Source organism: Peromyscus leucopus, chromosome 13, assembly GCF_004664715.2.
Source record: "Peromyscus leucopus breed LL Stock chromosome 13, UCI_PerLeu_2.1, whole genome shotgun sequence".
Taxonomy (NCBI): Eukaryota; Metazoa; Chordata; class Mammalia; order Rodentia; family Cricetidae; genus Peromyscus; species Peromyscus leucopus.
In genome coordinates this window covers 10,095,527-10,122,607 of record NC_051074.1, presented here as the reverse complement: position 1 = coordinate 10,122,607, position 27,081 = coordinate 10,095,527, and the positions used below count along the sequence as shown (strand labels likewise).

At 54.9% G+C, this 27,081-nt stretch overlaps 1 protein-coding gene across 1 annotated transcript in view; it reads right to left on the bottom strand.

The window, feature by feature from the left end:
* Crocc2 (ciliary rootlet coiled-coil, rootletin family member 2) overlaps positions 1 to 27,081 on the bottom strand; it is a 64,449-nt gene that overhangs the window by 17,679 nt on the left and 19,689 nt on the right. Inside the window, exons 6-24 of the mRNA XM_028890668.2 lie at positions 25,967 to 26,070; positions 25,250 to 25,447; positions 24,812 to 24,908; positions 24,650 to 24,739; positions 24,298 to 24,504; positions 23,869 to 24,068; positions 21,948 to 22,130; positions 21,454 to 21,598; positions 21,049 to 21,195; positions 20,537 to 20,767; positions 15,691 to 15,884; positions 12,874 to 13,001; positions 12,338 to 12,507; positions 11,391 to 11,567; positions 8,135 to 8,248; positions 5,435 to 5,578; positions 1,631 to 1,848; positions 939 to 1,098; positions 412 to 582 (exon numbers count right to left, since the gene is read on the bottom strand). Of these exons, the coding sequence (XP_028746501.1) occupies positions 412 to 582; positions 939 to 1,098; positions 1,631 to 1,848; positions 5,435 to 5,578; positions 8,135 to 8,248; positions 11,391 to 11,567; positions 12,338 to 12,507; positions 12,874 to 13,001; positions 15,691 to 15,884; positions 20,537 to 20,767; positions 21,049 to 21,195; positions 21,454 to 21,598; positions 21,948 to 22,130; positions 23,869 to 24,068; positions 24,298 to 24,504; positions 24,650 to 24,739; positions 24,812 to 24,908; positions 25,250 to 25,447; positions 25,967 to 26,070 (3,078 nt within the window). The remainder of the gene's footprint in view (positions 1 to 411; positions 583 to 938; positions 1,099 to 1,630; positions 1,849 to 5,434; positions 5,579 to 8,134; positions 8,249 to 11,390; positions 11,568 to 12,337; positions 12,508 to 12,873; positions 13,002 to 15,690; positions 15,885 to 20,536; positions 20,768 to 21,048; positions 21,196 to 21,453; positions 21,599 to 21,947; positions 22,131 to 23,868; positions 24,069 to 24,297; positions 24,505 to 24,649; positions 24,740 to 24,811; positions 24,909 to 25,249; positions 25,448 to 25,966; positions 26,071 to 27,081) is intronic.

The window sequence follows — 27,081 nt, the reverse complement described above, 5'->3', positions numbered from 1 at the left end:
GGGCATGTGGGGGGGCATGTGTGCACGGGTTGGGCATGTGTGATGTGGACAGGCAAGGGTCTAGGCATTAACTCAGTGTCCTGAGGCCTCCCTACCTGGCTCCTGCCCAGAATTCTGCCCAGTACCTGGGCAAGATTTGGCTCTTTCCTAAAACAAATCTGGGTGAATTAAGAGGCTACAGCTTAACCAAACCCTTGCCCTCAGATCCCTTTCGCTTGCCCCTTGCTGCGCATGGTCAGGCTATCACGGGGACAGTGGATAGAGAGGAAATGGGCATCTGGTCTCTCTTTCCACCATCCCTGCTCACTGCCTCCCGCCTCCCCCATAGGTGTTCCCAAGGACCTTCTCTTGGTCCCTGTTTGTACCAGAGCTCAGGGGTTCCCCCTCAGAGGGACAAACAGCCTTCCTTACCTCCTTCTGGGCACCGTCGCAGGCAGCCTGGGACTCAGCTACCTGCCTCTGCAGCTCCAGTGCCTGCTGCAGGTTCTTCCGTCGCCGCTGCTCTGCGTCCCTGGAGGCTTGGGCCTGCAGCTCACTCACCTCCCGTCTCTTCCTCTGGTTCTCCGCTTCCAGTGTCCTTACCTAGAACATGGTGGGCAGTGCCATGGGGCCAGGGGCCCAGCAGCTCCAATGACCCCTGCCTCCATTTAGGAGCTGTCCACGTTCGAGGGACCTCAGTTCTGGGCAGAGGGTTTGGGGATCCAACCTCTCTTACTCTGCAGACATACACTTGGGATTCCTCTTTGGGTGAACGTGCTGACTGGGGAGTATGGGAGGCATCTGTGAGTTAGTTACGGCTCTCACTAGGGTGTGTGTGTGGCTCTGGCCAGTGCCACTCCACACAAAGAGCAGGGTAGAAACAGCCCCCCAGGGTGCCTATGAGGCAGGGACGGGGGAGGGGGACCCGGGACAACCTGGCTGGGTGGAGTCCCCCTCACCTGTCTGTGGCGCTCCTGGAGCTTCCGGCGGGTATCCCCCTGTGCCCCTTCCAACTCCTGCAGCCTGGCCCTCAGCTCACAGGCTTCCTTCTGAGCTGCTGCTTGGGCCTCCTGAAGCACCAGCAGCTTTTGCTCCTGCTCCTCCTTGGACCGCTTGAAGCTAGGCGGGACACAGGCTGGCTGGACACTGGGCCCAGAGCTCGTCAGACAGACCCTCTTCAGGGAGGTGCCGCTCTCGGTGTGCACCCTCCACACTGCCCTGAGTCATAACCTCTGCAGGGCTCCCATTACCTTCGGCTCAGAGGCTGTCCAAGTCTCAGTAGCCAGAAATGTGCCCCTGTCCCCTTTCACCTCTCAGCTCCCCTTTAGCTCACCCTTCCTTACCTCTCTATGACACCCCCAGAGACCCCATGTCCAGCCCACTCACAGGGAACTCGGGTTCCCTAGCCTGTTAGGCCTGCTGGATGGGAACTCCTTGAGGACGGGAACAAGCTGGCTTGGTCCCTAGCCTCCCTGGATAGGCTGGCATTTGTAGGCATTTTAATCTGGGCAGCTGAAGGTGGCCTTCACTGTCTTTCTGGCCCAGCTCATTGGCTACCCCTGCCGTGCCCTCTCCCTATGGCCTGGTTGAACAGCAGGGCTGCGGGCTCCTCCCATAACTGCTCTATAGGGTACCTGCCATACTGTCCTACCTGGCTTTCTCTTGCTCAGCCCTGTGGATGGTGGCCCGCAGCTTGGTGTTGGAGTGTTGCAGCACATCCTTCTCTTGAGCCTCATCGTCCAGTGCCCGGCGGGCCTCCAAGGCCTCCCTGCGAAGCCCCTCCTGACTCTCCTCACTGTCCTGAAGCTCTTGGCGCAGTTCAGCCAGCCTTTCATGGGCCACGTTCAGCTGTGCCTGCAGCCCCTCAGCCTAAGGCAGAAATATGCTCGAGTGACCAGCTTGGGGACCATGGGCCTGGGGGTGCACAGGCAACTGCTCTTGGAACCAGAGGGAGTAGAGGATTCTGACTCTGCCTGAGCATCCCCGGGTCACCCAGCACTTGCGAGAGAAAGCAGGTCCCTCAGGTACAAGGCCCAGATAGCGTTCACCCTGACCCTTCCTGGGGCTGGCTCTGCCCTGTGTTCACTCTGTAGAACTCTGAAATGTGGATTGGTGGTCACCGGGCTTTCCCGGGGCATGGCTTTGTCCATACATCAGCTTTGACTACCGATAGCCTTTCCTGCTTGCTCACCCAGGGCCCGCGCCTCCCTTTGGATAACTATGTAGATAGTGGGGTCGGCTGCCTGGTGCTTAGCATCAATATAGTCCTGAGCTCAACCATCCCCTCCAGCCTCCTTCTCCTAATAGTGTGGGAGGAGCCGGGGTGGCGGAGGGAGAGCTCAGGCACCCGTGCCCTTCAGATTCTCCAGTAGACTCAGGGCTTCTCAGGCCAGGCTGCTCTATGAAGCAGGAGGCTATAAGCATCGTGGGAGTCTTCAAGGCAGGGCTCAACTCATAGGAACATGGATACACTCAGACATGAGGGAGACCACTTAGTACCTCTGTGAGCTGACCCCGGGAAGGCAAGGGGCCATGGATGTAAGGTCCCATCTCCTGCTGGCTGGCCCAGGGTCCAGAGGGTGACCCTATCATGCCGGAAGCAGGGGTAGTGCCTGCACACTGCCGGGGTACCAAGTCCTGGTTTCCTGCCTTGGAGCATGAAGCATCTCTGGGCACCCAGGTTCTATATGGAAGGGTCCGGAGGGGGGAAAACCCACTCTCAACTCCCAGGCTATGGGGTAGGGACTTTCTGAGGCCTCCCAACCTACAACTCTGACCAGAAGCATCAGAGGAGGCTCCATCCTGGCTCTCAAGTGTCCCTGGGGAGGAGGTGGAGGAAGCCAGCAGGGACATGTTGAGAGAGGAAAGCCACAAGAACTCAGTGATGCTGAGTGGCTGGTTTGCCAAAAGCAAACCCCTCTGCTAGCTGTTTTCACGGGACATTGTCCAGGCCCCCGGCCGGCCTGGCTCCAGAGTCCGCCCGCTGTTATTGTTGTTCTGTTTTTGGGAAGGGCCAGGGCCTCCCCACTGCTCCCCACCCCCCCCCCCACATGTGGGAGCCACAACCGTGCCGAGCATTTTCCGCTGAGCTCAGCAGAATCCACCCAGAAGGTCAAGGACCAGGGAAAGGGCCTGTCCATCATAAAAGGAGCTGTACTCATTTCCCGGAGCAGGGGAGATGAAAATAAGCAAAACAAATGGGGGAAGGGCCCCCCTGCCGCCAGGCCACCTCCTCCCCCGCTGTCCAGCACCCCCACCCGCCGCCTCCTGAGGACAACCATCCCTTTTGCAGGAATTTTACAGCCAAATCGCTTAATGTGATTATAATAATTATTTCTTTACTAGAAGTTGTATAAACAGTCTCTTTTGAAATTTCCTGCAGGGAGGCAACTCCAGAGCTCTGCAGGGAGGAGGGCAGCAAGGCAAGCAGGGGAGAGGTGGCAGCGGGGGAGCCTGTATGTGTATACATGCATGCATGCATGCATGTATGCACACATGAATGAGTGTATTCATGTGTGCTCTGGTGCACACCCAAAGGATATGAGTACATGCATATAAATGTATGTTTACACATACACGGTAGGTATGCTTCTAAGTGTACATGTGTGTTTGCTGTCCATCAACATGCACATGTATATGTTTTTCGATGTTTGTATGTGCTTTCATATGGGAGCCACGTGTGTGTGTGCAAATGCATTGGGTGTGCATATGCATATCACTTAGTGTGCAGTACCACTTCGTGTGCATCTGTGTTCATAGATGTGTTTTGTCTTAAGTTGTACAAGATGTGTACATATGTGCATACAAATGGGAGGCATCACATGTAGGTTTACCTGTGTGTGTGTGTGTGTGTGTGTGTGTGTGTGTGTGTGTGCATGTTTACATGTGTGTGAACCCCAAGAAGGTCTGTGGGAACATGCTAGTTCCTCCAGTTGAAAGTGGGGATATTCTGAACCAACCTGGCACCTGGGACGCTCTTCTGCAATTATTTCTCTTTTCCACCCCATGCCCCCACCTTTTCAGACTCCCATCATCCCTTATCACTTTCTGGGGGGGCTTCCTTACTGAAAACTTGGCCTTGCTGTGAGGTTCATATCCTTCCTCTGACCAGAACAAAGGGGCCCCCTCCCCAGATTCTTCTCTTTCTGCCCCTAGTTTTGAAATTACACTTTGCTTCTCCATGTGGCCGCTGACCAGGCCTCGGCTTTGAAATCTGTTGGAAGGAGCCCGTTCTCTTCAGGGCCAATATAAACAGCCCGTCATGTTCAGTCATGCTCTCTTCCTCTCCCGGGCTCTTGGCCGGCCCCTTGGGGTGTGCTTGGGGAGGGAGAGCCTCTCTCCTCACCACACCAGGCCAGCTGCCCTGCCTGCCAGCCCTGGCACACAGCCCAGAAGCTGTGAAGCTGCTTTGTCCCCGCAGGCCCCACCTGGGCTCTGGCTGACCCCGCCCCCACCCCCGGTCCACATACCCTCCTGCCCTTGCCTCTCCCAGGCGCCCCCAAGTCCTGTCAAAACTCCTCAGAAACACCTTTCCATCTGCTTGCCTGCTGGGCCCCTGCCTGGCCTCGCCCTGGCCTCTTCTAGCCCCGCCCAAGACTGTCCCCCACCCTGGTGTGGCCGTGTGGTTCCTGGAGCCTCTGTGTGAGCATCAGGGCCCATGACTGTCCCTGAAAAATGCCACCACCATCCCGCTTCTCCTGCCTTTCTGCCCTGGGAACCCCAAACCCAGCTTCACTCCACCTCAGCACCCCATCCAGTCTAGGCCTCTAGCGCAGGCGGAGCCTACCTCCCTGGGGGCTCCCCCGTGGCTCGTTAGGTGACAGATTTTTAGGTAGACACTTCTCACCGCTGTGTCACAGTGGCCTCTCAGGCAGGCTTTGGGAGGAGGCTATAGCCACTGACAGCTCCTTGTATCTGAGTCCCAGTCCCTGAACTGTGTGGGAGTGTAGGTTAGGCTGGGGTGACCCTGGGGAGCCCCTGGGGAGCCCCTGGGGAGCCCCCGGAGCCTGTGCCATGGTTCTGACCAATTGTCCATGGCTAGTGTCCCTGGGTAGCCAGCCTCTGACTGTCCCATCAGGACCACAGATGCTCTGTGGTCTTCCTGGGAAGAGGCAGGGCCAGTGGTAGCCTTGGCTGGGCCTCACAGCTACCCGTAGCAAACCACAGCAGCTCTGCTTTCTCTCAGCAGTGGCTTCTCTCTGTCCTTTCAAGCCTCTTACAGCCAAATCTACCACCTTGGGCTAGAAAAAAACCTTCTTCTACTAGGCCACGGTCAGCTTTCCCCAGCTGATGCCAGGAGCCAGGTACCATTTCACCCCTCTGAGAGACGCCACTGGTTGCTGAACCAAATGGGCCAGTCCGTTTGACTCTTGCTGGTCTTGTGGTACCCTCCTTTCTCGGCATCCTGACTCTCCCGGTACCCTCTTCACTATACTCAAGAGGCCCATCTCCTCACCTCTCTCCTCACACTGCTCCGCTCCGCTGCTATCTCCCGGAGCTTTTCTCTCAGAGTTTCAGCTTCCCTCTGGTGGGTGGAGATGGCCTCCTCAAACTGGACCTGGAGCGTTCTCAGCTCTGTGGTCATGGTGGTGATGGTGGCCTGGAGATACAAAGACCACTGGAGGCTGGTCTGAGGCCTGACTGCCAGGTCATGAGATGAAGCATTGTGGGATGAATGCTCCCCATGAAAGCGAGCTTGGGCTCTGAAGTCCCATGCCCATGTCTCTTCGCTTTCTTTCTGCGGTTCCCGAGCCATCAGATCATGGCAAGTGAGTGGGCATGGCCTGGTTGGGGGGTTTCAGGTGTCCTTTTTCTGCCTTACATTTCTGTTTAGCCCACTTTATATAGAGAGGGATGGGAACAGCTGCTTAGCTGGTCCGGCCCTCAATGGCACTAGCATGTGGGCTACCTGGCCAAGCAATGGATCTGGGGCTAAACATCTGCCCCAATGAAACTTTTTGGTCACTCAGGTCACCCAGGTCTGCTTGGACCTGGAGCATCCTGAGCCCTCGGCTCTGAGACCTGCAGCATCCACTAGGGTCAATGTTAAGAGGCCGAAATCCCAGTGGAGAGATGTGGTGAGGGGTCGGACACTGTTCACCACATACGTCCTGTCCACCCGGCACCCAGTTTCCTGACCTCTCCAATGGGTAGGTGGCAGGAGGGGACACCTACCTTCCTGCCATCTACAAATACACGTGCCCCAGTCACACACGCAGACTGCTGCCATCCCTGCTTGGCAGCAGGACAGTGCCGTGAACTAGGTGCAGCCCAGGTCTGCTGTCCTGTTCCATCACAGCCTGTTCCCGTCTCTCCAGGCGTCTGTTAACTGCTGAGCACCCAAAGGAGGTCCTCTAGGCACCAGCTCCCGGCTTCAGTCTGAAGCACTTCCTCGTCCACAGACAAAGATGTCACTCTGCACCGTGATGAGGCCCAGCGCGGTCTCTGGTTAGGACTCTTCCCCACTCCCTCTGGGCCCCATCCCAGGCCTCATGTGGTTCTTTCCCACGACTGTAAGGTCCTCAGCATTTGGAAGAACACACTCTGCTCCCGTGATAGGCTACTGTGTCTGAGAGGCTGGGGACCATCTAGGCGAACAGTTGGGCCATGGGTGGTGTCAGGGTCCCTCCAGAGTCTGCATTGCTACAGAGAGGCCAGTGCAATGCGGAGACCCCACTCCCACACCTGCATTCTGCAGGCCCCCATCTGGGGTTACAGCTGGATCGAGGTTTCCATCAGCCCCACCTCTTGCTCTGACCCTTGGCCGCTGCTCTCCTTCTCAATGGGCACGAGTCGCCCAGGATGGCCAGGTCATGGCTTTGTGCCCACAGGGTCCAGAATTGCTTGCTCAGGGAGGCTGCGGTTTTCTGTGAATCTTGGGGACCAGCTCCTGGAGGCAGTGGTGACTCAGGCCAGCAGGCCCCTCCACCCATCGGTGGCTCGGTGCCATGTCACCCCACAGCTGGGGTTCCTTGGCTGTACTTCCTCTCTCTCAGCGGGTTTTAATTTCCATTTTCTAAGCTGAGGTGGCAAAAGAACCCTTAATGAGCTCCCCGAGGAGCCGTGCTGGCTGGAAGGCCTGGTCCTTAGCCCAGGGGGAGATTTGGCCAGCATGAGAGAAAGCTCCAGAAGCCAGTGCTGGCTCCTGCAGAGGCTGGTCTGTGAGCAGGAGGTGCCAGCTCCCAGGGTCTCAGGATGCCTTCCTGCTCATAGGGCAGGCAGAGACTGGTAAGGCTGCATCGTGGAGAGAGGGCATAGCCATAGACTGAGACCCCTCCAGGCCTGTGCCAGGGAAGTGCTGTCCAGCCCTGGTGAGCGGCTGAGGGTGAGAGGAGACAGAGCAGGAGGGATAGGAGCAAGGGGGAAGCTTCTGGAGCCTGGGTACCACTTAGGTTTCCCTATTATGTGATGTGGAGTCAGAGAACATGTATGGGGGGGGGGTCACACCTTATTGCCGTACCACCTCCTATGACACAGCACTGGGGACTGGCCCCTGTCTACTTCTATCTGAATCACCAGGACGCCCTCCCCCAGGGCCTGCCACCTTTGCACACCCGCCTGTCACTCCAGCTGGGTGGTCTTCTCTCACTCCCCAGGTGGGCAACAAAAACAGATCTCCAAGAGTCAAAGACCAGCCACAGAGGCAGCCTCATCTCCTCCTCTGGAGGCCATCTCCAACAGTAAGACAGGAGCAGTTGAACACCTGGTCACAACTGGATTTTACTAGAACTAGCTTGGGCACAGGCAGGCAAGGCTGGTGCTATACTGATCAGAAAGTGGGGACATAGGCCTGGGTCTACCCCATTCCTGGCTGTTGATATTCAGTATATGGTCCAGCCTGGCCATATACTGGTCAGTCTTGATCAACTCTGATTCCCGGGAGCACCAGCCTGGAAGAGTCCCAGTGCCGGTAGCCACCACAGGCAGGGGCCGAGGCATAGACAGCCACAATCACTCGGCTATTCCTGCCTTTGAGACAGTAGCTTCTTCCAGCAGGAAACTTGGAGGCCCCAGGGGGACGGACATAAGACTCAGGAAGACACAGATGGGACTATACTTCTAGGACCAGACAGAAAGGGGGTACCCTGGAGGGTCTGCCGGGACTTGCTTGGCCATACATGACCAGGCTTGGCTGGGAACTGTCAGTGGGTCTCACCTCAGCTTGCGCTTGCTGGTTCTGGGCCTCTTGACGGGTCCGTTCCAGCTCCTTGTTAGCCCCAGAGAGCTCCTTGCTCAGCAGGCTCTTCTCTGCTTCCTTCAGAGACATTGCCTGCACATGAGGAGACAGAGTGCTTGCGAGGGAGCTGAGGAGCTGGGGAGCTGAGTAGAAGTGTGACTCCTTCTCCGAGGCACAGCAGAATGCTCCATGTTAACTTTCCTGCCAGGCTTACCAGCTTTTGTTTGCACACCCTGCTGCTGGGCAGGGGGTGGTTCTGAGCTCAAGCCTTTCCTGGTAACATACACCTTCATCCTGCTCTTCCCTTCAGGTGTTCAGCAACCCTTCATACCGTTCCCATCTTGCCCTGGCCCTGGCTCTCACTGGGCAGGCTGGTGTTTCATGATTCCCTATCCTCCTACTCCTACGGCGATCAGGAAGAAGCCACTGATGGCACTGTACCTCAAGGGTGTCTGTCTCACCAAGGGTGTGAGCGGGACACAGCAGCCAGACTCGGGGAGACTCAGCTCCCAGAGCGGCGGGGTAGGAAACAGACTTCAACCATGTCCCAGTTGTACCATTGGTCATGCCAGCCAGGGAAGCCCCACGAGCTCAGGGAGAGTCCTGGCGGGTGAACACAGACAGGCCAGGGGTGTGACAGGCCAGTCCCACCGGGAGCTGAAATCAAACTGGTTCTCTGACTTGTCCTGGTTATAATGTCTGAGGTAAACTATGGCAGCAAGCACAGCGCCTTCCTGACATTCCAGTCCTTCCGCTGAATCCCTAGTTGAGGATCATAGCACTTCCTACACTTGTAGCCACTCTGGGCAGAAGGATGGGTAGTTAGCTTCCAGCCACTACACTTCTAATCTTTGGGGTCTGCACTAATTCCTGGCAGCTAGGATGGGTTGCATTGCTGAGGAATTTAAAAATGACAGTAGTCCCCGAGGAAGAGGTGGCGAGGCAGGAACCCCATTCTCCATGTTTTGAAGAATTAAAAAACAAACAAAACCAACCAAGCAACCCGGTGCTCCTCACACAGCCTCTCCCTGTCAGAACCGAGGCTTGCTTGCTTCTGCCTCATTCTGGAAACCTGCCCACCTCTGACTGTGAGACCTTGGGGGCCTGGGATCTTGATTTGCCTTTTTGAAGTTCTCACTAAGGGGCAAAGCAAGAGTAGCCAGTGTCTTGTTCCTTTGAGACTCAGTCCACACAGACTCTTTTACTGCCCGAGGCCTCCCGAAGACTGCCTTCTGGTTGAAACCGTCGGTTTCTTCCGGGAGGTATGGTACGCGAGATCTGCCTGCCAGATCTTCCCCATCTGGCACCGCTGACATGATTGGCAGCCGATAGTGCAGGCAGAGGGCCAGGGAAAGTCCACTGGCTGCTGTGGTGACCGTTGCCCACACGCCTGGCTTTCTGTATTATAGCCCGGGAGCACAATGTTATTGTGGTCATGTTGTGGGCAGGGAAACCATCTTCTTAGCCTGTTCTCCTCTTACTGACTCTCCTTTCTTGGGACTCTTCGTGAAACCAGGAAGCTGCAGTCAGATGAGAATAGGTGGGTGTGGCCTGGTGGGTGGTCTCAGATGGCAGTGAGGGACTGCGTGGGGCCTTGACCACTGCCCATGCTCCAGATAAGTTGTTTCTATTCTCATACACCCATAGGGGTGATGTCACTGTGTTCCTAGTGTCTCTGGATCCCCCACGGCTGCACCCTCAGCTTCAAGCTCTCTCTGTTCTCCCTGGCTCCAGCCTCATTACCCCAGTCATGTTACTCCTGCTTGGAACAGCCCTGTTTTCCATCCTTGAACCTGGTGTGTAGGACCTTCAGGGCTCCTCTGAGGTCCTTGCCATCCAGCTCACACAGATTCTGGTGGCCACGCTGACACATGCATCCCAGATATTCCTGAATGCTCTCTTCCCAGTCTCTTGCTCCCATCTCAACACCCTGCTCCTCTAGCAAGGCCTTAGCTCCCTCCAGTACAGGCCACAGTTAAAATTACGGCTCCCATGCCCAGACCGTACACTGTGTAGCTTCAGACAGGAGACCAACATGTACACTTCTCAATTTCCTACCAGTCAAATAAGCCAGGCGTTGGTGGCGCACGCCTTTAATCCCAGCACTCGGGAGGCAGAGCCAGGCGGATCTCTGTGAGTTCGAGGCCAGCCTGGGCTACCAAGTGAGCTCCAGGAAAGGCGCAAAGCTACACAGAGAAACCCTGTCTCGAAAAACCAAAAAAAAAAAAAAAAAAAAAAAATGTCCCTCAAGGGACATTGCTACCTACCAGTCAAATAGGCTTATAAGGCTTGTGCCCTAGAATGTTGACTGTCAATTAGAAACACAGTCTGGTCACAAACCCTGCCTCTTCCAGCCACCCACATCCTCTCCTTGCAATCTGTGATTGGTGCAAAGGACAACAAAAATTTATTGTCCTTGATGACTTTGGTGGCATGCTTGCGTGTGTGTACTTTTCTGCTCAATTCACTCAGCAATAAACTCCTTAGGATGGCCCAGTTCCTTGGAGAAGTCTGGGCCCAAGGGTAACCTTTCAGAACTAGTATCTAGACCTATAGGATGGAAGAATGGCCAGGTTGGATCTTGCAGATGATATAGGGTGACTGATCAGGTGAGCGAGTTGACAGACACATGGATGAATAGTTGGGTACATGGATAGGTAGCTGAATGTATGGCTAGCTGGAAGGGCATCTCAGTGGGTAGACAGGTGGATGGTCAGGTAACTTAATGGATGGACGGTCAGCTGTGTGGATGGATAGCTGGGCATATTTCTGGATGGCCATGTGCGTGAGTAGAAACCTGTGAGCATAGAAGGAAAGATGGATAGCCAAGTAAGTAGAAGGAGGATGGCTGAGTGGAAAGACATTCAAGTGCATGGATGGGCAGGAGGGTGGAAAGAAATATATAAATGTATAGGTGTGTGCGTGTGTGTGCATGTGCGTGTGCGTGGTGTATGTGTGTGTGTGTGTAAAGGGGTGGTTAGGTGATGTATGAATGCATCATGGATGCATTGTGGATGGATGGTTGGTTTTATGGGCGTGTGGATGAATGGACGGGTGTGTAGATGGATGGATGAGCAGGTGGGTGAATGTCTGTTCGGCAGGATTCCCGGGGCAGCACAAAGCTGTATCAGTCTGGAAAGGATGCACCTGCTTGGGGGAGGTTTCAGCGCAGCCCTTGCGCTGGGACCAAGAAGCGTGAGGTGGGCGAGGCTCCCAGTTCCCATGCCACCATCACCTGCTGCATCTCGTGCTCCAGCTGGAGGAGGCTCTCGTCCCGCTCCTGCTTCAGGCTCTGAATTTCCCCCTCCAGAGCCTCCCTCTCGGCTGTGCCTCTTGTCACCAGCTCTTTCTGCTGTTCCATCCACTGGGCGGCCACCTCTTTCTCCTCTGCCAGGGATAAGCTGAGGGTCTCCTGGCCAAGGCAAAGGACAGGCTGTGAGGTCAGGGCTGGGAGACTGGTAGGCACTTGAGGCTCTGAGTTAAACCTCTTAGCCCCCGAGGAGCTAGGGGCTGGTGGTCCAGCATCAGCTCTCCCTTTGTCCTCTCTACGAGATCCCCCAGACAGAAGCTGGGACGGGTCTCTCTGGGTCTCAGCATCTACCATCCCATACTAATCTAGCAGCTCTTAAGCTGTTCCTGAATCTCTACCAAGTGCAACTGGTACAGGGGCATGGATATAAGGAGGGATGAGTACATAGATAGGTAGATGGATGGGTGGATGGATGGATAGACAGGCAGGTTGGATATACATATAGATGGAGGGATGGATAGATGGATGTGTGTTTGGAGGGATGTATGGATAGACAGACGGGTGCGTGTCTATATGGATGAGTAAACGTGTGGATAGATGGATAGATGGATGGACGAATGGATGGAGGGATAGATGTGTGAGTGGAAGAATGGGATGGAACACACAAGGCCTCCAGGGCCACATGACCCTGGTGGTACAGCTCTGACAGGCACGAGACTCTGTTCAGCAAGGGTAGCGAATTTTCAGGATGGGTCCCTTCTGTGAGCGAGAGCCTGCCCTGCACATCAGCTGCCCCTCCCCCAAGCCGCCCCAGGCCTTCCCGGACTTCTTAAACTATGGAGAGCAGCCAGGTCCCTCCCCCTGCTCCTCCATCTCTGCTTGTTGGGAGGACATGGCAGACCGGTGGCCAAGTGGGCCCTCGGGAGACGGACCTTCTCCCTCTGCAGCCGGGCCAGGTCCTCTCTGTGGGCCAGCGCCTGGCGCTCCAAGGCCAGCTGTGCCTCCTGCTCCTGCTGTGTGGCCTGCTGCCGCAGCTGTCCCAGATCCCACTGCAGCTTCGTCTCTCGGACTTCCCAGTCACTTTTCAGCCGCTCCATTTCCACTGTGAAGGGTCAGGTGTGTCATCATGGTGCCCTCTGTCCTTTGAAATCACCCACTTAGGAGGTGGTTGCCTGCTCTGCTGGCACACGGCGGGAAGGCCAAGTGGGGACATGGATACTGGGAATGGGTACAGGGCAGGAAGCCACTGTACCGACCCTGTGGCTGCACCTCAGCTCTGAGCTCAGAGCTGGCCACAGAGCAGGATGGGCCAGGCATCCCCCTGTACATCACTCACAGTCACACAAGCTCCAAATCCCTGGGTCTTCCCCTACAGAGCCCAGGGAGGGAGAACAACACCTATAAGGTCTGAGTTCACCCCAACCGTGACTTGGGGGTGCGGGCAGGGAGAGTCGACCTAGTACAGCACCTTGCAAAGCCCTGCGAGCGAGCTGAGCAGCCTGGGCCTCCCCTTCTAGCTGTTCCTGCTGGGTCTGCAGCTGAGTTGTCAGCTGTTGGGCCTCAAAGAGGCTGTTCTCCAGAGAGTCCCTCTCAGCCCTGTGGAGAAGCATCGGACAGCAGACATATCACAACCCACGTGGTCCCGAGGTGTCTCGTGGTTTGAACGTGTAAGAATCAGTTGTTCCGTACACAAAAACACGTTTCAGGCCAAATGAAAAACCAAATCCAGAAACAAAACGAAACAAACAAGTCATAGCAGAATAACTCAGAATTATAAAATGGAACAAATTCAGAGGATGTTTTAATCTTCTTAAGCTTGACACGAAAGTCAGAATAAAAATAAAATAAAGAGGCCAACAGATCTGGATATACTTAAAGGAGGGAGGGATAGTTTTCCATAGAAGAGATTCCATAAATCAAGTTGGAAGGAAAAGGGCACCATCACTTTGTCTGCTAACTTAGGAAATTGATCTTTAAAAATTATAAACAAAGAAGATGACAAGGGGCAGAATTGGAAGAAAATCTGTATTTAGTATATAAACATAGGGATAAGCATCCATCATATGTAAAGAGTTCCTGCCAATCATTAACAAAGTCAGCAAATGAGAAAAATAACAGTTACAAAGAAAACATCAAATAGACAAAAGCACACGAAGTGTACTTTACCTTACCTGGAGAGATCAGGGCCCAGGGAGATTCTAATCACAACCAGTCTGTATCATTAATCACACACCAGATTAGCAAAGGATTAAAGGCAATCATGTCTAGTGTTATTGAGGGAGTGGAGGGGGAGACAAAGTGTCTTTGCCCTGGCAAGACCACACCAGATGCCAATTCTAGAGACACCTCACAGCCAGGGACAGGATGCTCACTGTGGCTTTATGCAGGGTGTTAACTGGAATGCCAAAAATGGGAAAATGCTGCAGACATCATGATGCATCTAATGTATGCAGCAACATGCACTTGGCAAGGGAGGAGTCACCCACAGAACAACCACCAGAGCTAGAGTGCTGCAGGCAGTGTGACTCCACTGCAGGAAAAGGAGCCCAGGTGCATCTGCATGCAGAGGTCATCATTCAGAAAATACATGGAGCGACGAGTACCAACCCACAGCTTCCGGGGTTCTTGTGGGGGTAACTGAAAACAGCTTGACTTGCTGACCATCAGTGACCTACCAGCCCAACCCACCAGCACGATCTGTCCCTGAGCTCTGATTACACCACGACACTCCAATTTAATGTCCTCACAACCCAGCCTCAAGGTATGCTCTCAGTGGGTGAGGGAAGTCATGGCCCTTCAGTCTGACAGGCTCACCACAGCTCCTGGGCTGTCCTGTAGAGCACCAGAAGCCTGCCAGGACTTCTGATGTGTGAGGGAAAGGTCCTCTGGGCCCAGACGACAAGCTCTAGAAACCTCACCGTCCGCCACACCATACCCTGTCCCTCCTGTTAACTATGTATTTCCCGCTCCGTGAGTGAACATGTCCTCTGCCAGAGTGTTCTTCCCAGTTGTGTATGGAGAACATTCTTCCTTTAGCTGCCTTGACGTCTCCTCCTAGAAGTGTAACTGGTTTTGTCTAGGGGACATGGCCTCTGACCCTCTGGTGTCTGCTCACAGCCTGGGGACCCGAGAATGTGTCCAATTTCTTCTTCCACAGAGGCATCTCACTGGCTTTGAGCTCGAGAGTGGAAGCCTGGTATTACGTAACCGGTCAGCTGCAGGATGATGGGAGGTGGGAGCCTGGCCCATCTCCCTGATGAGCAGCCAGCACTCCATGAATGGAGAGAGGTATGGTTCAGGCAAGCCCCCGGCAGCCCTGCCACCAAGGCTTTAGCCGGTCGTCATGGTACACTGGTGGTTCTTCAGGGCTGCCCTGTGCAATGACTCTGGGTCCAGAGGTCAAGGCCGGAGCTGGGGAGTGTGGGAGCGGGGTCCTACCCATGGAGGGCTCTCACCAGACTCACATTAACCAGGCTCACATTCTGGGCAGCATATGTTTCCCGGAATGAGGACTCTTGTCCACCTGGGAAGCCTCCCCCAAACATGCCACTTGGATGTCTGCACCAGCTTTTATTCAGAAAGTTCAGTTCTGAAAAGTTGAAGAGCTGGGTCCCTCTAGTTCCCTGTAGCCCTAGTTTCTGGAGTTCTGGAAGGAACTCCTCCAGGAAGCTCTCCATGACTGAGTAGACTCTGGGGAGAGAAAGCACCAACCAGCCTTGGGACCAGCCTAAGCTACCACTGTTCACGCCTCCGCATTTCCACTCCAAGTTTTGGATGCTGTCCTGTTGGTTGTGGGGGTTCCCTCACCTCCACTGGCAGGACCATGGTTCCCTGGGTAGACCCTACTCCAGGCTGCCCAGCTTTGTGCCTCTGGCTCTAGGACTGCCAGGGAACAGCCACTGGGCAGAAGTTTCAGATGGGCTCTCTTGCTACCTCCAGGTATCTCCCTGGGAATGAAATCTCAGAGCCACTCAGCAGAGGGAGGAGGGGAGGAATCTCTGGGGTGGTAGAAGCTTCCAGACACAGCCAACCTGAAGCTCCTCCCTGAACTCCTTACTCTTCAGGAAGAAATTGCATATCTTTCTTTGACTGGACTGAGCTGAGTTTCTGGTCTCACAGGGTTGCCCCCCCTGTCTTTAGGAAGCTGACCCCAGGGCACCCCATGGCCCATAACACCAATGCTGACAGCAGACGTACCCTGCCCTAGGCCACTGTGTCTATTTGGCGTCCCTGCAGTCATAACCCCACGGGCTGTCTGAAGGCAGGATCATGAGTCAGGGCACACCTCAGATCAGCCGCCTCCTTAGTCACAAGCTCCCTGTGTCTCTCCAGGGCTTCCTGCTTCGCCAGTAGTTGGGCCCGCTCCTCCGACAGAGTGTTCTTCTCGTGGAGAGCTTCCTGAAGGATGTCCATCTGGGTCTCCTGGTCCCGCAGGCTCTGTGCCAGCTGCTTCTCCAGGGCCTGTTTCTTGCACGTGACCTAGGGGAGGAACAACGAAAAGAGAATAGTAGTGAGCAAATTGGGAAGAGGCTGCCGAGGGTAAGGGAGGCGCGGGAAGAAGACGGCGTGGAGGTGACAGGAGACACAGTAGGTTGACATAACTCATGGCTGGACTTTCCAGTAGAGGGGATGGCCACTCTGAAAGCTTGGAGGACGTGTGATAGAAATGGGTGTTCCTAGGTAGGAACCAACTGTCCATCTCACTGGCAACCTTTGCTGGACTTTGAGTGCTGGGGGGGGGGGCTGGACGTGTGGCCCAGGGGTGCAGACACAGCACAGGGGCACAGTCTAGTGTCTCCACCAGCAGCCTCAACAGGGTCGGGCAAGGCCTCTGGGAGCCCTAGGGCTGCAGAAGCAGCAGGAACTGGAGCAGCTGAGCTCCTGGAGCAGGAACAGCCCCTTGGGCCTCTTCTCTCCTCAAGACACTTGCTGCTTTGTAGTTTGGGCTAGGAAGATCCCGAGGGATTCATAGTTACCAGCAACACCTTAAGTCTTATTTTGTTCCATGGTCCACAGAGGGCTTGACTCGAGTGAGTCATCGCTGTGAGCCAACTAAGGGCCGGCCACTCCTGCAGACTGAAGCTGGGGAGAGACATTTAGGAGGCAGGACCAGTGAGAGTCAAAGGTCACTAGGAACAGGCCCTTAGGGGGATCCTGTCTCTTTCTTGTCATTATCTCCCTGCTCCCTGTCCTCTGTGAGGTGAACTGTCACTGCCTCCTTCTCCTTTTCCTCGTCCCTATTTTTAAGACACCGTGGTATTTTGTCTCAAAACTGGCCAGAAAAATTCCAGAAATATGGGGCCAAATGACCATGGCCTGAACCCCCTTGAAATCATAATCCCAAATGCAAGGTCCTCTTAAATGTCTTTGTCACTCTTTTATTGCTATGAAGGGACACCATAACCAAGTCAGCTCTTACAAAAGAAAACATTTAGCAGGGGGCTCACTTAAAGCTTCAGAGGCTTAGTCTATTATCATCATGGCAGGAGCATGTGACCCTCATGGCGCTGAAGTAGCTGAGGGCTACATCCTGATCCACAGGCAGGGGTGGGGGGGTGCTGTGGGCTTTTGAAACTTCAAAGCCCACCCCCAGTGACACACTTCCTCCAGAAAGGCCACACCTCCTAATCCTTCTAACCCTTTCAGACAGTTCCACTCCCTGGCGACTAAGCCCTCACATATATGAGCTTAGGGAGGCCGTTCTCATTCAAACCACCACGATTAATACGTCAGATGTTTTGCCACAGTGACAGGAACGTAACTCACCCAGCAAGGCAACCCAGACATGAGAGTCCCTTTCAAGCCGGGCCTGGGCAAGTGAAGCTTAGCATGAAGGACAGCGAGTGTTAGTTCCCACGCTGTCCTGCCCACCTGTGCTTCTCACACTCTGATGGGTATCAGAGTCAGCTGGAGGCTAACTGAACTCCGCATTTGAAAGTCTTCCTGAGGGGTGTCTGACTCAGTGGATCAAGAATTTGCATTGTTGCACACTTAGAGATCCATGTGAAATTGATATGAGATGTACTGAAGGCCTCACCCAAGGCCACATGAAAACACAGAAGGCTAGCTTTTTGTTCTTGGGCAAACTTCAGGACCTAGGAAATACTGATTAGAAGATTTTAAAAAAAAAGCCTGGCCTGGGTGTTCATGCATATAATCCCAGCAGACGGGGATATTAAGGCAGGAGGGTTGCTACAAATTTGAAGCCAGGGTGGGCCACATAGTGAGTTTTAGTCTGATGTCTCAAAACCAAACCAAACCAAACCCAAACAAGTCCACCACAACAAAATAAAGCAATGATTAAAAATGTAAAAGAAAGGGTTGGGGATTTAGCTCAGTGGTAGAGCGCTTGCCTAGCAAGCACAAGGCCCTGGGTTTGGTCCTCAGCTCTGGAAAAAAAATGTAAAAGAAATTTGTCCAAGTTAAAATTTTATGTTCTGCAAAAAATACTATTAAGAAAATCAAGCTGGGTGGTGGTGGTGCACGCTTTTAATCCCAATATTCAGGAGATAGAGGCAGGCAGATCTCTGAGTTTGAGGCCAACCTGGTCTACAGAGAGAGTTACAGGATAGCCAGGGCTACAGAGAGGGAAGGAGGGAGGGACGGAGGGAAGAGAAGAGAAGAGAAGAGAAGAGAAGAGAAGAGAAGAGAAGAGAAGAGGGAAGGAAGGAAGGAAGGAAGGAAGGAAGGAAGGAAATGGAAATATAAGACACTAGTCGGGGAAAGCATTCACAGTACATCTAGCTGACAAAGTACTTGTATCCATACATATAAAAAAATCCTACATAGACCAAAACACAAAGCCCACATTTACAAAACACACGAAATCCTAAAAAGGACACAAATTCAACAGGCTCATGAAAATGTGCCAACATCATCACTAGTTACCTTGGAAACAGGAGTCAAAGCCTAGTGCATAGAACATCACACAGAGAATAGCTTAAAAAGTAAAACAGACGATATAAAATGCTGACAAGGCTAAGGAGCAGCTGAAATGACAGAACCACTTCTGAATTCACCACACTGCTTCACAACGACTCCCATAACTTGACTCTTCGTATTTGCTCAAGGACAGTGAGAAGTGAGTGTACAAAGGTTTTTAGGGGCCTTATGTATTACTGCCCAAGCCAGAGATGGCACAGATGTGCAGAAACAGTGAGGAAGTGGCTGTGTTTATTCCTACCATGGCATGTAGTCATGTGCAAAAGCAAAGAGCTATGTTATATGTGCCTACATGGATGAGTCTTAACGAGTATGTGGAGAGCTGGGCGGTGGTGGCGCACGCCTTTAATCCCAGCACTCGGGAGGCAGAGCCAGGTGGATCTCTGTGAGTTCGAGGCCACCCTGGTTTATAGAATGAGATCCAGGACAGGCACCAAAACTACACAGAGAAACCCTGTCTCAAAAAAAAAAAAAAAAAAAAAAAAGTGTGTGGAAAGAGAGAAGCCTGGTGCAAGTGATCCACCCAGCCAGTGCAGGGTGCTCCATGCTGGAACAGAGGCTCCTGGGGCCTTAGGCATTTGAGAAAGAACTGGGTGGGCTACGAGGGAAGTTTCTGGACATATTCTCTGTCTTGACTGGTCATCCACAGGGGCACACCACTGTTAAACTCATTGTCCTGCCTGTCACCAACACTGGACACTGATTATATCTTAACAAAAATGGGGATGGTGATGGCAAGAATAGGGGCCTGAGGACGGAGAGAGGTTACTCTGTCCCACATGAAACAAGGATGCCTGGATGTCGCCGGAGGTCTGAGACCCACCAGAGACATGGTTTCCACACAAGACACATTGTCAAAGACCAACCAAACGGCTTCAGACTCAGTCCACACTGAGTGATTCTTCTGCAGCTCAGTGGGAAGCACAAGAACCTGAGTTCCACCCCAGAACCCATGTTTTAAAAAAAAAATCTGGGCATGGTGGTGTGCTCTTTTAGTCCCAGCACCGGGCGCTGGTCACTCATCAGCCAGTCTGGCTTACTCAGTGAGCTCCAGACCAGCAAGAGACCCTGTCTCATGAACAAGGTGGATGGGGGCTGGAGAGGCAGCTTAGCTGTTCTTCCAGAAGACCCTGGTTCAATTCCCAGCACCCACATGGTGGCTGACAATTATCTGTAACTCCAGTTCTAGGACGCCCTCTGCTGACCTCCACAGGCACCGTACACAGTTGGTGCACAGACATGCATGCCGGCAAAACACCTATATACTTTAAAATAAAAAATTAAAAAAAAAAAAACAACCAAGGTGGTGGGTGATACCTGAGGAGTTACATCTGAGGTTCACATGGATGTGCACACATAAATGCACACACATGTGCATGTACACCTGTACATAAACATAAAACAAAACAGAAACCCCCCAAAGATATGCTGTGGGATGGTCTGTATGTCAAATTGCTCTGATTCAACAATAAATAAAACACTGATTGGCCAGTGGCTAGGCAGGAAGTATAGGCGGGACTAACAGAGAGGAGAAAAGAAAGAACAGGAAGGCGGAAGGAGACACTGCCAGCTGCCGCCATGACAAGCAGCATGTGAAGACACTGGTAAGCCATGAGTAACATGGCAAGGTATAGATTTATAGAAATGGATTAATTTAAGCTATAAGAACAGTTAGCAAGAAGCCTGCCACAGCCATACAGTTTGTAAGCAATATAAGTCTCTGTGTTTACTTGGTTGGGTCTGAGCAGCTGTGGGACTGGCAGGTGACAGAGATTTGTCCTGACTGTGGGCAAGGCAGGAAAACTCTAGCTACAAAGATACTCAACAACCAAAAGACAGGAACTAAACAAACACACAAAGGCTTGAATGACAAGTAGCAGGAGAGTTCAACTGTGCACACACAGACTGGGCACCAGAGGCCGGGAGCAGAACCCCAATCGAAACGTGGAGGACATACCTGATTCAAAGCTCCCTCCTACCCACTCCCCACGCCTGCCCACTGGAGCTCCAACAGGGGATCACGTGTGCTGCTGTTGGCTCCTCCGTCCTGTGGATCCTGGGAACTTCAACTCAGGTCCTCAGCCTTGTGCAGAAGGCACTTTATCCACGGGGCCACCTCTCTAACCCCCTTCAGAGGTACAATCAGCAACAGCAGGACAGACGTGTGACTGCCCGCAGCCTGGCCTCACCTGGCCCACCTGCTCCCGGAGCTGGGCACTCTCCTTGCCAAGCAGGGTCACCTGGCCCTCTAGGTGTTCCTGCTTCTGCTCCAGGTGCCCACAAGTCTCCTGGAGACTTCTCCGTTCAGCCTGAATGAGGCCTAGCTGCTGCTCCGCCTGCGCCAGCTGCTCCCTGACGCCGGCTTGCTCCTGCTCCAGCAACTTCTGCTGCTCCCGAAGCTGGTCCCTCTCCTGCTCCAGCTGCAGAGCGGGTAGGAAGACATTTAACCACTGGACCACACACCCCGAGTGCCCACAAGCCAGACACCCGTGTAGGCCTTCCATGGAGATGCTGTGGTCCCTGCTTCGGGCCTGACCAGGATCAGTGGTCAGATCCTGCATCCCACCTCCAGCACCTACTCTTGGGATGGTGGCCTCAGTCCAAGCAAGAAAGAGGTCTGGGGTATGGAGATGATAGGACAAGCCCACAGAGAAAGTTCAGGGGCCCCCTGGGGGAACTGAGACCTTGGCTCTTGCCTTACCTGAAGCACCAGATGGTTTAGGGTGCCTTTGTCCTGGGAAAGCCCTTCCATGAGGGCAGCCATCTTGGCCAGTGAGTCCCGCTGCTCTGTCCCCTCCGACCTCAGCCGTGAGACCAGCAACTCCAAATCAGCATTGCTAGATTCAGCCTGTGAGGCGTAGTGGTCACCCAGAGGTGGCTCCAGCGAGAGGCTTCAGATTCTTCCCAGGAGAATTAAGGTTCTGACTAGAGTTAGTGACTGGTGGCCCAGGGAGATTCCCTAGGAGCAGATGTGGCCACCGGGGTTGGGAGGGCAAGGTGTCAGGAGTGAGGCTGGTGTACAATGGCGGTGACTAGGAGCCCTGGTAGTGGCCCAGGCCACGTGGGTGAGGACAGAGGCAAGGACTATGTGTATTGGGGTACATACCCGGGCCAGGGCACCACGCAGGCTCTCCCTTTCAGCCTCCACGATGTCCCTCTGCAGCTGCATTGAGCTGAGTGCCTCCCGGGCCGTGGCCAGCTCCTTCCTGAACCCAGAGACCTTCTCCTCCAGCTGTTCCAGGCGGCCCTGGCTGAGGCCCCGCGGCCAGAAGGCAAAGTCGGGTGGTCTCTTCAGAGATGCCCCCACAAAACTTGCAGGCAGGGAAATTCTAACAACCCCCTTTAAGACCGGGAAGCCCCAAAGCTGCATGGTGCCCCCTTTAGAGCAGCCTCTGGTTGTATGCCTGGGTGAGGTCTACACATGGGTGGGTTGTGTACCCAGGGCCAGGCATTGGGCTGATACAGGTGTGGGAATATGGGTTGTGTGGTACCCTGCTCAGGAGGAGCTGCCCACCCCTGCCCCTGACGCACTGTTTGTACCTCACCCATGGTCTCATAGTCCAAGGGACCCTGCTGGCCTGCAGCTCCTCCACAACCCACCTGGCCTCCAGCTCACGCAGACTCCGCTCACTCTTCTGGGCCAGCTCGGTTTGCTGCTCTGCCCTCAGCAGGAGGCTTCTCCGCAGCTCTGCATTTGTGACCTCCAGCTTCTGGGTCTCCGCATCCCGAATGTCTGCCTTCGCTCTTACCTCCTTCATGGTTGACTCCAGGGCTGCTTTCTCCCTGGGAGCAGGAACAAAGGCAGAGGCAGCCTCAAGCCATGCTTCAGGAGAGAAGCACCTGAGGCCATCAAGACTCACTGTACTGGGGAGGGTGGTCAGGGGTGAGTGAGTATGGATCAGTAGGAATGGGGGGGGGGTATGTGTCAGTAGGGACAGAGTGGGTACAGGTCCTCAGGGGCCTCAAAGGCAGATGGAGTCCAGGGAGGCACAGGAAGAAGAGTCGATGCTGTGACCCAAAGCCTCAGGTCTTCGCTAGGTGGCTGAGATGAGGTGGCCACTGCCTGGCTTGACCAGCCTTCTTCCCTTGTAAGAGCTGAAGGGCCAGCTCTCTGCCACACAAACCAAGCCTGGGCAGTCGTCACAGACCTCTCTCTGCCACACAGGTAATGTCCACCACATCCTTGCAAACCTCCGCCCCAGGAGGGACACCTCCCTGGCCACTGTCGACCTGATCTGTCCCTCAACCCTCTGGTGCACATACTCTGGGTCCTGAAGCCCCTGTGCAGTGGCCATGGGGCTCTGGGGGCTTCTCCCGGGCCCCCTACCCTGTGCACAGCCACGCCTAGTCGTTCAGCTGGGTCTCTGGATGTTAGCCTCTCTCCTTCACCCCTCTCTCCTCTCGCCCTGCCCTCTGAATAGCGGATCCTATTTCCCGAAGGTCTTTTGGATTTGACACTGCATGGGCTCACTGTGTCCTGCTGAATCCTCCCAGCATTCCCCTGCCGCCTCTGCTCTGCTCCCGCCTCCCACAGACACCCCATCCCATGTGGCCTTGTGTGCCCTCTCTTTTTGGAGATGAGGATAGTCCTTCTGTGACATGGTCCTGCCTGCCCAACAGGCTCACCAAAGACTCCCTATGGACTGCCACACAGAGCTGCCTCCCTCTGGGAAGGCCTCCCTGCCCTCCTTGAGTTTATTACTGCTGCCTTTGGATTTCTGCCCACCCCTGTGCAAGGCTGCCCTGACCTGCCCACCGCTGTGCCCTCCTGCTCTGTGTCTCTCCAGGCTAGGACTGGTTCATGCTCATTTCGTGTGCTGAAGCACCCAGAATATGTGTAGGCTGCTTGGAGGAGCTGTGAAGGATGCGTGGTCTGTCCCCAAACCATGGGGTGAGGAGGACAAGGGGCCATAGCTGTCTCTGCTCCCTGGGACATTGCACACCCCCTTCAGGAAGATTCCCAGATCCATGACTGACACCTGGCTCTTACTCAGCCTGCATCCAGTAGGTCCCAGAGATTCTCTGTACACTCTGTGGCCCTGATTCTTGCCAGCCCGAGGTCAAAGAGTCACGTGTAGAAAGTATCTAGAACTCTATGGTAGCTGCAAGGGAGCCATTGAACCCACAGGGTATGTGGGAAGTGGGGTTCTTTTGGCCATGGGGAAGGGTCACTGGTAGGGGAAGGTCACCTACAGGGGAGTCTGGAGCAGGGGTAGTAGGAGAGCAGAGCCGGATGAGGCCAGAGCTTCTGGGGACAGGATATGGTCCTGGCCCTGCGGAGAGCTAGGGCATGTGCAAACGCTGCCTTTGCTTTAGGGAAGGGAAACCCAGGTCAGGTACATATAGGAGCACAGCAAAGGGAGAGGAGTAAACCATCCAGGCCAAGCGGGTGCAGAGTGACAGGCAGCCTGGCCCCCAGAAGGTCTTATCTGGAGATGGGGCCTTTTCCTGCTCCTGCTGTGAGGTCTCCCAGAGGACAGTTGCACAGTGCTGCCCCGTCCTGCCCCGTCCCTTCCATCACCTTTCCAGGAGATGGATAGATGCCTGGCTGTGCTGTGCCTCCTGCCTTTGGGCCTCCAGCTGGCCCAGGAGATCCTCATGCTCCCGTGCCCTGTCCTGCAGAAGCCGTTGTGAGGCCCGCAGCTCCTGCCGGTACCCAGACAGCTGCTCCCGGAGCCTGGCTACTTCCTCTTGGGAGGACTCCAGCCTGAGACGCAGCTCCTGCCGGGGTCATGGAACCCACAGTGAGCACCAGCAGCCATCCAGAGCACCTCGGTTCTTCCAGAAGGGCCCCCTGGCACATGAAGTTCCTTCCCAGGATGTGGAGCTCAGGGGCAGGCTCCATAGAGACCCAGCCACCAACACCCACCAGGGAAGGCTGTGGAAAGTTCCCTCACCCAGCTGGGCAAGGTTTGTGACCCCGGTGGCCCTGTGGGCCATGGTCACACACCTGCTCCCTCTGCTGACGCCTCTCAATGGCTGCCTTCACGGCCTGCAGTGCAGGGTCCAGGCTGGCTGGAGAGCTGGTCCGTGTTGGGGACAAAGGCCAGTGGGGTGACAGAGAACGTGGGGGGCTCCTCAGATGGCCCTGTAGCTCCCTGACTTCACTGCTGCTGCTCCTGGTCCACTCTGGACACACTGCATCTGACTGGGCCACCTTCAAGTCACAGAGAGAGAGAGAGACAGCAGAGGGAAGAGCGCAGGGCCACGATTAAACAGGACCTTCTTCTCATGAGGAGCAGCTAGAACCAGTGTCCCCACAGGTCTTCTGCATCCAGGGAGGACATCAGGCAAGACCATACCTCCTTGATGCTGGCCAGGACACGGTGCAGTGCTTCCAGCTCATCCCTCAGTTCGTCGGCCACCAGCTGGCCCCCGCTGCGCCGGGATTTCTGTGGACAGAGGCTCCTGAGCCCGGCAGACATGCACCCATGGCAAAGCACCCCATCCCCCACCCCACGAACCAGTCTCTGGATGTCCGCCTTGAGTGTCAGGATGGCTCTCTCCCCTTCTTCTTTCTGCTCAGAGAGCTTCTCTACCAGCAGCGTCTGCTCTGAAAGTCTGGAGAGAGATGAGGAGGACGCTGAGGGGCCCTGTGCGTCCATCAGGACTCCTCCGTATGGTGCGGCCTCCCTACAGTGCTGAGGCTATACCTCGGTCCATGTCCCGACTGCAGGCCTTCTCTGCTACAGAACTCTGCTGACTCCCACTATCTTGGGAGTCAAACAACAATTCCAAGCTCAGCCGCCATGGCTCATGCCCTCATTCCAACTCAGATCTGCAGCCCCGTGTCGGAATGCTGGGTGCAATCACCCGGGAAGCTGCAGCTGCTCGCTCCCCCTCACCCCAAGTCCGTGCCTCTGGGGCATCCCTGCACCAGCCACCCGGAGCCCAAGGCCCACCTGGCTTGCAGCGCCACCTTCTCAGCAGCCCAGTGGCCCTGCAGCTGCAGCATTTCCCTGGCCTGCTCCCTCAGCCTCTGCTCCAGGTCACTGGTCTTGCTGCTGGCGGAGAGCTGCAGGTGGGAGTCGAGACTCAGGCAGGCCACATGCAAGCGTTGGGCCGTCCGGGCCATGTCCGCCTGAACATCAGTGAGAGCCCTGCAATACACGACCTTGCTGTGAGCTTGGGGCCCAGGATGCTGCAAGCCAGACCGCAGGGGGAGAGGCAGGTCACATGAACAATGACCATTTTCAGAAGCCCTGCTCTATGCTGTGCGGTAGTTTATATGTCGTAGAATGGTGAAGATAAGAGCCAAGGAAGAGTGAGCAGGGATGAGCCTGACCAGAAATGACAACTTTGAGTAAGACACTGGCCTCTGGGCTTTTATCTCCTCCTGTGTAAATGGGGGTGCGATTACATCGAGGGCCACTGGGCATGCATTGGACAGATGCCCATGAGATGCCCAGAAAGGACTAGATGGATCTCTGAAACCTGAAGGTCGCTGTTCACCGTCCCACACAAACGCCAGTACCCTGCTCTCCTTCTCCTTTTTCTCCACGTCCTCCCTCCTCCCTAGCTGTCCACCTTCCCACAGGGCAGCCAGAGCCAGCACAATTGCAGCCCAGGAGGAACCAGTCTTCCCACTTAGGAGCCCGGAGGTGGGCACTTCTGCTTACCTCTCAGTGGAAGCCCGAAGCTCAGCCAGGTGTGTCTGCAGAGCCTTGGCTTGTCTCCACAGGGGGAGGATATCCCGAGACTCTCTCAGGCCCAACCTTTGGGTCTGGAAACAGGAGGTTGTGCTTACTCAGGCCATGTACCTTTCCTCCCCTACCACCCCACCGTGGGCTGGAAGGGGAACCTGTATCACCTATTAGGTATCCAAGCCTCATCTCCATCCCACGGGCTTCCCAACCCCACATGGGAGGCACTTCCATGCCCTCCTACCATAGCAGCGGGGAGTATTGTTCCCACAGAGGGCAGGGCGGCTGAGAATCAGGTCTCCCCAGAACAGAAAGGCTTTCCTAGGAGCTGGTGCTGCCCCTCTGAGGGAGGGACTGCTCCTCTGTCCCCTCAGTGCCATGGGAGGCTCTACAAGATGTGCAGGACCCCCACAGATAGTGTAGCAGCAGCAGAGGAGTCAGGAGGAAGGAGGCTGGTGACAGTGACGTGACATTGCCAATCATAACATGGGCCCACAGCCTTTGGGAACAGTGGGGCCCAGAAGGCTCTTGGGGTCCATGTGATACCTTCCTATCATCGCATCCACACCCCACTGTGTCCTGTATGCTGGCCTCTGGGACCCACAGGGTTCCCTGTACCAATTGCTTTCCTATCGCTTCTTGCTGGTCCCTGCATGGTTTAGCTCTACCCAAGGCTCTTCAGCATGGCTTTCCGATGGACACACTCTCCTTATGCCTGTCAAAAAGCCACACCTCTTCCTGTATAAGGCCATTCCTGACTCTTAAGCAGACCCTGCGTCTGAGCCCTCTGTGGGCCCTGATCCCAGGACCATGTGTCTGTACACTTGGGACACAGCGAGGGACACGTGACGTCACATCACATCCCAGGGATGAGACATCTTGGCTCCTGTCTCATGGGAGCATGAAATTCTAGACCTTTTCCTCTTCTTGACAAGGCTGAGTGGGCTGGCCCAGGGAGAGCGTGCAGCCAGGACATGGCGCAGGTGAGGAACCCCAGCACCATGCAACTTCTTTCTAAAAGGAGCAACTTGAGCATCAGTTTCTTTACTCTGGAGAGCTGAGCAATGCCCAAAGTGGGGGTCTTCTCAAAC